Source organism: Gopherus evgoodei, chromosome 2 (genome assembly GCF_007399415.2).
Source record: "Gopherus evgoodei ecotype Sinaloan lineage chromosome 2, rGopEvg1_v1.p, whole genome shotgun sequence".
Classification (NCBI taxonomy): domain Eukaryota; kingdom Metazoa; phylum Chordata; order Testudines; family Testudinidae; genus Gopherus; species Gopherus evgoodei.
The window spans coordinates 116,667,742-116,682,356 of record NC_044323.1 but is presented as its reverse complement, the minus strand read 5'-3'; the positions used below and the strand labels follow the sequence as shown (position 1 = coordinate 116,682,356).

The 14,615-nt window shown below is 42.9% G+C and overlaps 1 protein-coding gene across 1 annotated transcript in view; it reads right to left on the bottom strand.

Moving 5' to 3' along the window:
- RECK (reversion inducing cysteine rich protein with kazal motifs) overlaps positions 1 to 14,615 on the bottom strand; it is a 136,536-nt gene that overhangs the window by 104,325 nt on the left and 17,596 nt on the right. Inside the window, 2 exon segments of the mRNA XM_030551567.1 lie at positions 4,123 to 4,197; positions 9,245 to 9,303. Of these exon segments, the coding sequence (XP_030407427.1) occupies positions 4,123 to 4,197; positions 9,245 to 9,303 (134 nt within the window).

The window sequence follows — 14,615 nt, the reverse complement described above, 5'->3', positions numbered from 1 at the left end:
ACGAACCGAAGCTGCAAAATCAAGCCATGAACTTAAGCTATCTTCAGGACTGGTAACTATGCAGCAGCTGCAGAACACCTGATGAATGTGGGGGTGTGTGTGTGAATGTGTGTATGTATAGGTATTAGGTATAATGTGAATGTATGTGTGTGTGTGTGTATAGGTATTAGGTATAATGTGTGTGTATAAGAATTAAGATATTAGTTATTAGTCATAAATCAAATTGTTATCATAATAAATGTGGCATCTTTGCCTTGTCCCCTTTAATAAGATCCTGCTGGTTTTCACTGGTCTAATATAATTGGTACAACACATGTTTTGTTTAAAGAAACCCTGTTCAGAGGACTCCAGATCTGAGCCCTTGAGCTTGTAGTACATAGTATGTGGAAATTCCCATAGCTTTCAATTTTTTGACCTTCTGAAATACTATGCAGCTTAACCATAATACTTCAGTCTCCACTTTAAGTTTTAGCTTAGTTTTCTCTCCGACCACAGGCAGCCATAACCATCTTAGTGAAACTGTGCTGAGGTCCAAAATGCAAGATGAGCAATATTCAGTCTTGGATATGTGAGATTTTAAAGGTCTCTTGTCTCAAGATCCACTAGCGGGTAGGTATGGGAACTTTATCTACCTCAGTGATATCCCCAATTATTTCATTGTCTGATCTGGGCTTGGATCACATTCAGAGGAAGAGCTGGTTACCCTTAAATTATTTCATTAGCATTAGCACAAAGTAACTGCATTTAGTGCTTTTTAAGCAGGCACTAGAAAAAAAAAATCGACCATTTTTATAATATATCACCAAAGGAAGATTCCATAGAAGCAGAGGTGTATATGCTAGCAGGTCAGGGTGCTGGGATAAACAATGAAGAGATAAAAAACGTAAGTGCCTACAAGTGAAGGAATGCTGAAAATGTGCCTCTCAAGAGATGTAAAAGTACTATTCATCAGCAGTGAAACAACAGCCAATCCTGGCAGGAACAAACTCTTTGTGATATTTCTTTTTTAATACAGTACTTACATAGGTATATAAAAAACACTAATCACCTTGCTAACAGTCAATATCAATTCCCTCTACTGGCCCGCCTCCTCCATCAGCCTCCCTCTCTAAATCAAAGCAAACTAGAAGCCATCAAAAGGAGATATTGCTGCCACTAGAGGAAAAAGCTGGCTTCTGGCACTGCTACTAGTCACCAGAGGACTGATGAAAGGTACTTCCCTTTCTTTCCCTAAAAGTTAACTGAGGGCTTGTCTACATCACAAAGTTGCAGCGCTGGTGAGGGGGTTACAGCGCTGCAACTTAGGAGGTGTACATATCTGCAGGGCATCACCAGCGCTGCAACTCCCTGTTTGCAGCACAGACCGTACTCCCGTTTTGTCTCGGGTGTAGAGGATCCAGCGCTGGTGATCCAGCGCTGGTAATCAAGTGTAGACACTTACCAGCGCTTTTCTTGACCTCCGTGGAATAAGCAGGTATCCCAGCATACCTGAGGATACCTCTCTGGTAATCAAGCAGGTCTCCTTCCCCGCGGTTTGCTCCGGTGTTATCCAAATCCCCCCCCAAGCGGGTCTCCTTCCCCACGGTTTGCAGGGGGGTTCGGGGAACGCGAGAGCAAACCGCGGGGAAGCAGGTCTCCTTCCTCGCAGTTTGCTCTCGCGTTCCCCGAACCCCCGTGCAAGCAGATCTCCTTCCCCGCGGTTTGCTCTCGCGTTCCCCGAACCCCCCTGCAAGCAGGTCTCCTTCCCCGCGGTGTGCTCTCGCGTTCCCCGAACCCCCGTGCAAGCAGGTCTCCTTCCCCGCGGTTTGCAGGGGGGTTCGGGGAATGCGATAACAAACTGCGGGGAAGGAGACCTGCTTGCACGGGGGTTCGGGGAACGCGAGAGCAAACCGCGGGGAAGGAGATCTGCTTGCAGGGGGGTTCAGGGAACACTGGAGCAACCCGGGGAAGGAGACCTGCTTCCCCGCGGTTTGCTCTCGTGTTCCCCGAACCCCCCTTGAAGCCGCCCAACAGCGCTGCAGTGTGGCCACATCTAACACTACTTGCAGCGCTGGTTGCTGTAAGTGTGTCCACTCAGCAGCGCTGGCCCTATACAGCTGTATTAATACAGCTGTAACAACCAGCGCTGCAAAATTGTAGATGTAGACATACCCTGAGTTAATCGTGATTACTGCACTGTTTGTGACTACTGCATTGAACCCAATTCTCTAAGTTATTCCAAGTGGCCTCCCAGTCTGCCAGTGTCTGCATTCCACATTCTCTAATGAGTTGCCAGAATGCCTCCTCTACTCCACCATCTGAGAGATTTGGAGAGTAAATTTCATATATTCATGTTCCAGCAAGCAGAAGGCTATACTAGAACACACTTTGTATGTCTTTTGTCTAATGTTATTAACAGAGTACCCATGCAAATTTGAGGCAATGTCTGAAAATAATAAGCATAGAGTTAAACTAAAACTGTTAGACTTTTTAAACAGAAAGATACCTAGATTGCTTTCTCTTTATCAAAGCACTATTAAAGATATGAAATACATGGTTGGGGAGAGCAATCACACTTTTAAACTATTATAGTTCATAAAAGTATATTCCATTCAGTACTTCCCCCCAACATTCACCCCCCCCCAAAATTGCTAGACCATCCCTTTTTTCATTCAGTTCTCCCATACACATAGAAACTCCCTATCCTGGACTCTGCATCACCCTTGAAAACATTTTCTTCCAGGACATCAATAAACCCTAGTTGCCAACTCTGAGAAGCATTAACTCTGTAACATAACAAAGTTTAAAATAAAAAGCAAAGTATCAACACCAATGCTATCACCAACTTGCAGTCTGGCTGGTAACGGCAAACCACAGCCTCTGGGAGCTGCGGGCGGCCGTGCCTATGGACGGTCAATGTAAAACTGTCTCACAGCTCACCAATGGATTACCCTGATGGGCTGTGTTTGTCCCGCAAGCTGCCCACCTCTGACTTAAACCATCAGTTTTCAAACAGTGGTTGTGGACCACTACTGATCTGAAAGACTTAACTGATGATCCACAGAAATAAAATGTTTAAAATCATGCCTTTGTGGATTGGGAGTGGAGGCAGTCCATGAGGAGGAGCACTGTAACAAAGTGGTTCATGGAGCATTAGAACTAAAGAATAACTAGGCGTATACACTGTACATTTAGACAGTAAACTCTTCTGGGCAAGGACTTGGTCTTCACTAGTCTATCAAGAGCCTAGCACACAGCTGACACTATATAAAGTAATATAAACTGATCAGTAAAGTAAGAAAATTAGAATTTTGTATTAGAATTTTCAAGCAAAATTGTTGCTGTTTTTCCAAGGCAGAAGGCTTTTGGATTAATTAATCTGAATATTACTTAATTATTATTTCTATAGTAATGTAACTGAACAAGGAGTAAGATACAATCCACTCTATAATTTTCTAGTAAATAACTAGAGAATTTTTAGATAGCTCATTCAGATATCCATAATTTTACTTAACTAATAAAAAGATTGTTCCAGCTTTTCAGCTATGATGTAGGAGTAGTTATAACAGCTATAGAGTTTTCCTTTGCACTACCCCAGTGCTGGACAGGATGCATGCCAGGCTTGTCCCCTGGTGAAAATTAAAATAACCTGAAGGCTGTTCTAAATTATGCTGGCTGCCAACAATTCCAAGGAGAGTAATAGCAGCCACATTGCACCAGGCAATCTGGCCCACTATACACAAATTTACTCTCAACACAAGGCAGATCTTAACCTCCACTATCTCTTGTAACTTCCATGAACCCAGGACATTTTGCAAGATTGTCAACTCTCTGATTGCATCACAAGTCTTGCAATATTTGGTCTTTTCTTAAAAACCTAGCTCCCAGAGTCAAGTGATTAAATGAGAATCTCAGCTTTCGTTAAAAAGTTTTCTAGTCCTCACCCTTCAGGAGGAAAAGCTTGAAAACAAACTCTAAAGGATCAAAACCCAAAAGCCAAATAAAATGAACCCAAAATTTATTATATTTAAATTTCAATTTTTAAGTCAAATCTCATGATTTTGAGACTTCACTTGTGGCTTTTGAATGTGTAGGTTTGTCAATACTGATTCAGCAGTTTTACCAAAAACAGTCAAGGCTTACCATTGACTCTGGGCAATATTCTGGTGCCCGCTGCAGCAAATGTTTCGAATGGGAATCACTTTTAGAGGATAAAATCTGTTACAAAAAGATCAGAAGAGAACACATTTTTTAAATATCAAAACCAATTAGGAAAAAAAGCATCCATTCAAGCTCATTTGACTTCTTTTTTAATTTTGCTTTCCTAAATTCACAGTTTGGTTTTAATTAGTACTTTTTTGATAACTTTCACTAGCCTTAAATTTGGGTACAAACGTACATAACACATTCATATATAAAGAAAATTTATTTGTAATTTGAGTTTACTGGACAATCTTCCAGACATACAGCACTTGTTTTTGGAGACGGAAATAAATTTTCTTCTTGTTTCTAAAAATGGAATATATATTCACCTACTCAGGATCTCTTGGTCCATTCAACAGCACAAGATTGACAGTAAAAAGCACAAGTTAGATCAGGAGTGGGCAAACTTTTTGGCCGGAGCGCCACATCTCGGTATGGAAATTGTATGGCGAGCCATGAATGCTCACAAAATGGGGGGTTGGGGTGCGTGAGGGGGTGTTGGCTCTGGGGTGGAGATGAGGTTTTGGAGGTGTAGAAGAGTGCTCTGGGCTGGGACCGAGGGGTGTGGAGGGCAGGAGGGGGATCAGGGCTGTGGCAGGGGGTTGGGACATGTGAGGGGGTCAGGGGTGCAGACTCCAAGTGGCGCTTACTTCAAGAAGCTCTTGGAAGCAGCGGCATGTCCCCCCCTCCAGCTCCTACGCTGAGGTGCAGCCAGGCAGCTCTGTGCACTGTTCCTCCACAGGTGCCGTCCCCGTAGCTCCCAGGGGCCATGGTACCCAGCCAATGGGAGCTACAGGGACAACACTTGGGGTGGGTGGCAGCAGGCAGAATCTCCTGGCTGCCCCTACGCTTAGGAGCCGGAGAACAGACATGCCCCTGCTTCCAGGAGCCATCTGGAGCAGGGCAGGCCCTGGACCCTGCCCCCTGGCAGGAGCTCAAGAGCCACATTAAAACATCTGAAGGACTGGATGCAGCCCCCAGGCCGTAGTTTGCCCATCTCTGAGTTAGACCGTAGCAAAAGTTATAATATGGAGATCTTTGGGGATTCAGAGAAACAAAGCTGCTAGGACCTAGTTTCACGCTTCCTAGCTACAAGATACATTTTATAACAACACTCCTGCTAACTTGTGACTGAAAGCAAGGAATTACTTTACTGCAGTTCCACTTCTCTAAATGTATCATTTGACTGGATTCCTACCCTTTGGTAAGGAGTGCCTGAAATTCACGTAGCTTTCAAAGATTTTTTGGCCCTGTGCAGCATAGTCAAGCCAGTCTCTTTCTGAAACCAGCTGCCAGTGCCCTTTAGAACAACCAATTTCAGTTCCTTGATGACTGGAAAGCAGAGAGCTCCAATTTATTGAGCAGAAAATGGACAGCTCCTGAAATCATATATGTAACAGATGCCCAACGAATATGACAGTTTCATCTGGGGAAGGAGGGAGGGTGTCACTAAAAATATTACTCCCATTTACCCCAGCCATGACAGTTGCAAGGTGAGAAGGAATCAAGGCAAATGATATCTTCAGACAAGTTACTTATCTTACAGTGACTGTAGTTCAAGACATGTTGTCCACATGGATCCCACTCTGTGTGCATGTGCCCAGTGATTGGATTCTTTTGGCAAGTAGGGTGCATTAGGGCCATTCCTATACCCTGGATGCCCTCATGCCTCCTCACTCTAAGGCATAAAGTGTGGAGCTGGCCCAACTGTCTCTCAGTCCCTTTACCAATACAGAATCCTGGTAATACAGAAGTCCATAATTGTTGGGAAGGAAGGTGGGTTATGGAATCCATGTGGACAACATATTGAAGAAGCAGAAGTTTGTCCTTGTTGAAAACTGAATGCTGAGCCCTTGCAGAATACCCTTCTTTCCCGCTCCCCTGCCATTCCTTTTGGCAATCACCTTTTTATTTTTGGAAGGCCTGGAAGCAAATTATCTCAGGCCACTCAGTCTTTTAAGATTATTAACATGGGGCACCACATTCAGCTTCATTTCCTTCCTACCCTCAAACTCTGTGTCTCCCATTTAGCAGCAACATCAGCTCATCATCCTTACATCCAGGGTCATTTTACCATTCTACAGTTGCCAAGTTCCTCACAGGCCTTATTTATGCATTTCCCCCAGTCTAGGAGCCCCCTCTTTCCTCGGACCTAAATATCATTTTAGCGTGATTAATGGGACATGCATTTGAGCCTCTAGCAATGTTTTCCTCTATACCCGCAGGACACAGGTTGCCCACCACTGCTCTATACCTATGAAAATTACTTTTTCAGTAGCCATAAAATCAGCTTGAAGGATAGTGGAGATTCAGGCCCTCATGACTGGTCCATCTTATATAGTGTTCCTAAAGACAAAAGGGACCCTTAAACCTCATTCCCAGATTTTCGTTTAAATATTTATCTCACAAACCCCACTCCAACCAGGGAAAAGCCAAATTCCATACCCTTGATGTGATTAGGGCTTTTCCATATTACTTTGAGAGAAGACGACCCCAGGCTGTTTGCTGAATTTGTAATGAGTGAAAGGTCAGGCAATATTCACCCAAAGACTATTTAACAGAGTATTTAATTGTATTATATCATGCAAGGAGTTGGCTAGATTAGATCCACCCATGTGGCTTAGAGCCCACTCCACCAAGACTTATGTAGCTTCTCTCAGAAACATACCAATTTCAGAAATTTGCAGGGCACCCAAGTTGGGATCAGTACACACTTTTCCCCAGCGCTGTTTCTTAGCTGAGGCCTCAAGATCTGATGCCTGCTTTGGCACAGGCTGTCCTGAAAACATAATTTAAATAGGACTTCTAGCACCTACCTCCTGATTGGGATCACTGCTTGGCAGTCACCAGAATACATGTGTACAATCATCTGAAGAAAGATTGGTTATTTATCCTCTGTGGTTCTTCCTCAGCAGCTCCAATTATATTTATCGGTTACAGTAATAGGTGGAAGGCCTTTATCTAGAGGAGCTTTGTGACCTGGCTTGCTTTCTTCTATGGGCTAGAGGGTAGACTTTCAAGGGATGGGGAATGTCTCTCAAATCTTTCAGAGACAGGAGGACTTCATCAGTTCTTGTATCCAAGAGTTCACAACTTTCAAATAGGAGGTCTTCAAGTGTTGTCTTGACCTCCTCTGGTATTCCTGAAGATTGTAACCAAGAAACTCAGGACATCAATGAAGTGGCCACTTATCATACTGCAGTGATATTTGAACTACCAATTGTCCCTCAGCTACAGCAGACTTCAGTGCCTCCTAATGTTATTGAGGGACTTTCTCAAACTGTGATTCACTGTCCTAATTAAGATAATCATATTTTGACAGAAGTGCCTGGTAATTTGTAGTGCTCATCTGTAGGCTTGACAGGAAGTTATCTTTCCTGAAAAACAAATCTAATTTTTTATATCCTTGTCTTTTGGTGTCAATTTTGGGGGTCCGTTATCTAGACCTTTGATACATTGCCACGGCTATCAGAGATTCAGGAACTGGATGCATGTAAAGATATTCAAACCCACTTGAAAGGACTTGATCTATATTTTCAGAGGTAGATGCACCAGATGCCAGAGTCTGACAATTTTATTTTGGAGGGAGGGGGACCGATTCCCACAGTAATAAGTAAGTGGGCTGTAAAACTCTTGTCTAATTTCAGTAGCTGTGTTTAGTGTGAAGGTGCTGAGTGGTGTTGATGGCCACATGAGGTCAGACTAGATGATCTGGTGGTCCTTTCTGGACTTAAACTCTATGACTAAGTAAAATCAATTTATTCATGTCTGAATATTGGTGACATCATAAAAGAAAGAAGCCTTATCAACCTACCACTAGCTTTGTGCACTTAGCAGCTGACATCCCAGTGATCTGCCACATACCATCTCTCTCCGTCTCCTCTCTCTAGTCATCCCCTACTACAATGACCCACCACCATTCCTTCTATGATAACTTGCTTTAGAGTATTTCCATCTGTATGCTTGATGTGACCTAAGTTCATGCCTACAGATTTCTGACAACATGAATGCTTGTGTAAGAAATATCATTGGAGAGAAGCAGACCATCTTCTTTTCCATCCAGGAGATATGCATGAGTCTTTGGCAGCACCACATCCTAAATGCTTCTGTTTTCTACTTGCCAGCAGCATTAATTTCCCGTGATTCACATCCTTAAGTCACTACAGAAAAAATTAAGTGTCCAATAGCCCCATGTTAATTGGCATGGCCAACCTTCTAGGCATGAAGGAATGCAGAATGTTCAAAAGCTTATGTGATATTTCCTACTTTAGCTCCAGGACTTCTAACGTATCTGCCATGAACAATTTTGAAATCAAGAAACTGAGTGGAAGTAGACAAAACTATTCCCCTTCTTCACCAGATGAGGAAGACTGCTGCTGGTTTCAAGTGTTCCTTCATTCCAGGTGCTCTTCCTCATTTCCTGCTCTTCCTGGTGTACAGTCGGAGTCTGTGCCAGCTGTAACTCAAGCCACTTTACGAGGAAAGGGAGGGGAGCAGGAAAAGTAGGTTTCTGTGCCTGTTGCATCCCACAAGGGGCCTAGTAGGGCCAAGATTGCACATGTAGGGGATTAGAGGCTGTGGGCCACAGGGGTGGATACGAAGTAGGAAGAGTAAAGTATGGTATCCAACATTGCTCCTGATTTTATATTCACAACCATTCACAGGAAAACTGTACTACATAGGATCCAGAAGGATGTAAAGGGTAAACTAAGAAATCAGTGTCAATCACCTTTGTAAGTTTAATACTTCTTGGCCAAATTCTGACGTCAAATATGCACATGCATCTCCCACTGACTTCAATGTGAGTTTATGCATATATCAGAGGTAAGAATATGGTTTTAAAAGTTAAAATCTGTTCATTAAAACAACAGAACTATTACATAGACTATCAAGGTCTCTTGTGACATTCAGTGTCTACATGCACTGAATATAACTACTCCCTACGGGAGTGAAACACTTATCAATTTCAGTCCACTTTTCAAGTAACTGTTATAATCTTGAATATATGGATTCAGAAGTGAATCAATTTTCCTGCTACTGCCCAAGTTTAAAACAAGCTTACCTGTTCACAAACATCACGGCACATTAAGTTATCCTTTGCATGATTACAACATGAAATACCTACAGGAAAAATGAAGAATTCCTTAGCATCAGTAAAATAATTTAAATACATACAGTGAATTTAACTGCCTTCTAAATGTTCCTTTGAAAAGTAACTATTTATGCTTTTCCACTCTGCAGTTTATCCATGTTCTTTAATGTTTAAAATTCAGAACTCAAGAGATATATTGAACAGGCACAGAATGTGAACAATGCCTGAGGTGGTCCATCCAAGACAGGATTGAAGACTACTACCAAAGCAGTTTAGGAAAGCTGTTCCTTAAGTGGTTGTTGTACACATAGAGGATTTAGACCCCAGGGCTGATAACCCAACAGCTTTCGCTAGCAGTAAATTCACGAAGATATATACTTTAAAGATTTACAAAACTGCAAAAAAAAAAAAAAACAACAACCACATCTGAGTAGACAATTTTGTGTCTTAAATCCATTTGGCTTATTATTAAACTAGCATAAGAATAAATGCTAACATCCATTATGTCTCAGATTTGATATATTTTAATATACATACAGGATGGCTCCTATAAATCGAAAAGCCAGAGGATCTGTTTACAAATATGAGTTCTTTGATTGGCTTTATAATTTTATTCTGCTATGTTTAGCTTCCTACTTTAGATCATACTATCAAATATAATAAGGACCTGATCCAAAACTCACTGAAGTCACTGGGAGTCTGCAGAACTAGCAGAGAGTGTGTATATAATATTTTAAAAATTCCAGAATAAAAAACACTCCACTGCACACGCTTCTCCCCCTGGAAAGAGATGAGAGAACACACATGACAGATGTTAGTCATGTTGCTTAATGTGCTACTCCAAGTTGCTCAGATACTATGTTGATGAGCGCGGAACAAGAACCTATGCAGAACAGAACAGAACAGAATCCTAAGGAACACCAGAGGTCAGATTGGGGGCTACAGTCAAGAGCCAACATATGACTAGAAGCAGTGGGAAGGAAGGGAATTGAGGACAGAGCACTATCCCATATCAGGAGGCAAAGAAAGAATGGAGTATATTCTCTGAAGCAGTCTCAGGGGGAGAGCTAGCAGACTTATTCTGTAGACAGACTTTTTTAGCTAGGAAGAGAGACCCTGATCTGATGATTCTATGTAGGCTTGTCAGCCTAGCAAGGTAGACAGAGCAGCCACTGGGAGCTGCGGGCGGCTGTACCTGCAGATGGTCAATGTAAACAGTCTCGCAGCCCGCCAGCGGATTACCCTGACAGGCTGCATGCGGCCTGTGGGCCGCAGGTTGCCCACCACTGACACATACATATACACAAGTATATGTCTAAGCAACTTACAGGTTGCAAGCTGAAGCACTCAAAAGTCAGGAAATGCTAAAGTTAAGGTTGCAACTTTAACTGCCAGTTTGCTGTGCTCTCTTTTACAGCATAATTTCTCCCTCATGCAGAATACAGTTTGGGCAGTGCAATTAATGGAGCAGCTGTTCAATATTTATTTTCATCCTCACTGCTCAATGAGTGGAACCTTAACTCATGCACATATTAATAGATTATAAAGAATGAAACAGCATTCCTTCAGTGATCTACCTAACTCTACACACATACACATTAGAGCAGAGGTCCCCAAAGTACGGCGTGTGGAGGAATGTTCGGGGGAGGGGGAGAACGGCAGAGGCTGGGACAGCCCCCGCAAAGGGGCAGCGAGGGAGTGCCACTCAACCCCTCCCTACCCCCAGCTCTGTCCTGTCCCACCCCCAGCCACAGTCCTGGCTCCCAGCCCTGCATCTGGCCCACTCCCAGCCTCAGCACAGCTCTACTCCTGCCCCTGCCCCCAGCCTCAGCCACTGCTCCATTCCCAGCATAGGCTGGGGGTGGAAGCAGAGCACACCTGGCCATGGGCTTGGCTCTGCCCCAGCCCCCAGCCCCAGCCTCAGCTCTGGCCCCAGCCCCAGCCCCAGCCCCATCCTCAACTGCTGTCGCAGCCTCAGCCTCCTTATCCCTGCCTGCGTCCCCCACCACACAAGCCACAGCCCCACTCCTGGCCCTGGCTCCGGGGTAAGGGCAGGGGGACATGGACGGGGATAAGGGGGGGCACGACCCTGAAAAGTTTGGGGACCACTGCATAGAGCATGCATGTACAGTGCCAACAGAACATTAAGGAAGCATTATTTAATTAATGGAAATTTTCATTCACCTACACATGCATCTACGTGAGGTGCCAACATCATCATGCAAGATTTTTTTTTTTAAAAAGGAGAAACCAAAAACACAACCCATTATTGTATAACAAAACCATGCACATGTATGCATACCAATGCATTAAACTCTTTGTGAACTGGTCTAAATGGATTTCACTGGACTAATAAAATGCATGTTACTCCTGGGGGCATTCTGCACCAAAAATTAAAAATTATGTACCAAAAAATTAAAAATTGTGCAAAATTCTGCTAATGTTATTTGCCAAAATAACACTACATAAACACACCAGTTTCTATTATTTTGGTAATTTATTTCAAAATACCTGTCAGCAACTATGTCTGTAACAATACAGATACACAAAAAATTCACCCAGGAGTAGAAAGTTAAAGAAACCGCTATGACAACCCAGTTCCTGTTTCTCGGATCCCTTCCCTTCCTCCTCCCTGCCACAGTCCAGCCAGAGGGCCATACGTCCATGACATCTCCTCCCCTCAGAGCCCAGCCATGCCCCCCCCCAGGCCCAGACACCCACATCCCCTTCCCTCCCCCAGAGCCCAGCCATGGGGCCCCCCTGGCCCAGATACCTGCACCCCCTCCACCTAGAGCCCAACCATGCCCTCACACCTGCTCTCTCCCCACCAGAGCCCAGAGATCCAGAGGGTGAAATAGGCTAATGCTCAGCCCCAGGCTTGCACGGAGTTTCCTGTGCACTGCCCTCTCCTTCCTTCAGGGTATGCTGGGAACTACAGTTGCCAGGAATCCTCTAGCTCCCTCCCCACAGCAGTGTCTTCTATGTGTGAGCTCAGTTCTGCTCGGTTCAGCAATCCCTAGTGGCAGCTAGCAGCACTGAAGCCCATTTCTGTGGAGGAAACGAATTTCTGCAAAATTCTGCATTGCACGGTGCCACAGAATTACCCCAAGAGTACCACGGGTAACCTACAGATGATATATTAGTCAAATGCCACATTTATACCTGTTCTCGTGTAAAACGAAAAAAGTCCTTGCTGACACTTCTGTTCATTCCTTGCAGTGACAGAAGTCTCAAAGGAAAAGGAATCTTTGCAGCTTTGAGTGAGACTAGCTTCATCATAAACAAGTTGCATGATGTTCTTAGTTTAGTAAATATTTTATTGAGCTAAGGTATAATTAACAGCAGCTTTCCTTTAAACAGTCTTAGCATTTCTATTATAAGGCACTTTTAGGAGTTTGCAACTATAAAATAAATTAAACTTCAGTTTGAAATTTGGCAAAAAACAGTAATTTAGCCTTAAGCAAAATATATTTGTTTTTTAAAAGATGTTTTATAGAGAAACAAACAAACAGATTCAGCTGCTAAGCAACAGAATTTCAAAAGAGTTCACTGGCTTTGAATTTAAGATTTTGTAATGGAAAAATCATCTAACAGGTCAGCTGCCAAAAAAACATAGGTAGAACCACTAATGGCTACTGGATAGATTATCTACTTTAAAAAAAAATAAAAATAAAAAGTACCATAAAATATTCCATTACAAACACAGCCAGTAAGGGATATTGCCACATCTAAAATATTCAAGAATTCACAAACAACTTCATACAATCCAAAATACAAACAGAATTCTCATAATAAACTATACTCCATAACAACTGAGATTTAATATATATGAGTCATCAGCATTTGATTTCCTAAAAAGTTTCCATTTGGCCCTGTTGGCATCTAACATATAAATCAAACTGGAAAGCCATTTCATTTTGGTCTCTCCCATGGTTTTTATTCTATGTTTGTATAGCCCCTATCACAGTGGGGTCTTGGTCTATGACTAGGGCCCCTAGATACAACAGTAATACAAACATTCAGCAACAGCCATTTACCAAGGAAAGTGTCCTTTTCCAAAACAAGGCCAGTCTGTATGAGCCTCATATAATGTAAGCGTTTGATAGGTAGGAAATTACTCCTTGATGTAGGAAAAGGAAATAAGGCTTTACACCCCACACCCCCCGGACTGTATATCAAGTAAAAAGACAGACGAGTCTAAAGGAATGTTGCCTCCTCTGTAATATTTCTCTCTATTTATACACCCAGCAGTGTACTAAATCATTTCTCTGTGTTTACAGTCCTGTCAGACATTTTTCAATCTCCATGAATGTGCTCCAAACCAAGCCATTTTGCACGTTTCAAAATCAAGAGATAGTCCATCAAATGCTTTATTAAATTCTAAATGTACCTACTATACTCCCTCTATCCATTAATTTGGTAAGTATATAAAAAAAATTTTTTTATAGACAACAGGTTTGTCTACCATGATTTGTTCTTTATAAGCCTGATCTGTTTTCTGTTCATGGGTCCATTATGCAATAAATAGCTGGAGAGGTTCTCTCTCAATGTGATCCATTATATTACTAAGGACTGAAGTTACACTTCCAATCTGACATTACATTCACAACTACACATGAAACTAGGTCAGGATTGTAAACCTTCAACACTAGTAAGGGAATATGAATGTTACAGTTTAATATAATGCTATAGCTGCAATCATAGACTCATAGGTCAGAAGGGACCAATCTGATCATCTAGTCTGACCTCCTGCACAAGGCAGGCCACAGAACCCCACCCATCCAATTTTATAACAACCCCTATCCCAGGACCGAGTTATTGAAATCCTCAAAATTGGTTTGAAGACCTCAAGCTGCAGAGAAACCACCAGCAAGCAACCCGTGCCCCACGCTGCAGGGGAAGGCGAAAAACCTCCAGGACCCCTGCCAATCCGCCCTGGAGGAAAATTCCTTCCCGACCCCAAATATGGCGATCAGCTAAACCCTGAGCATGTGGGCAAGAGTCACCAGCCAGCACCCAAGAAGGATTTCTCTGCAGTAACTCAGTTCCCATTCCATCCAACATCTCCCCGCAGACCACTGAGCAGACCTATCTGGTGGTAATCCAAGATCAATTGCCCAAATTAACGATCCTATCATAACATCCCCTCCATATACTTATCAAGCTTTGTCTTAAAGCCAGGAAAGTCTTTTGCCCCCACTACTTCCCTCGGAAGGCTGTTCCAGAACTTCACTCCCCTAATGGTTAGAAACCTTCGTCTAATTTCAAGTCTAAACTTCCTAATATCCAGTTTATACCCATTCGTCCTCGTGCCTACATTAGTACTAAACTTAAATAATTC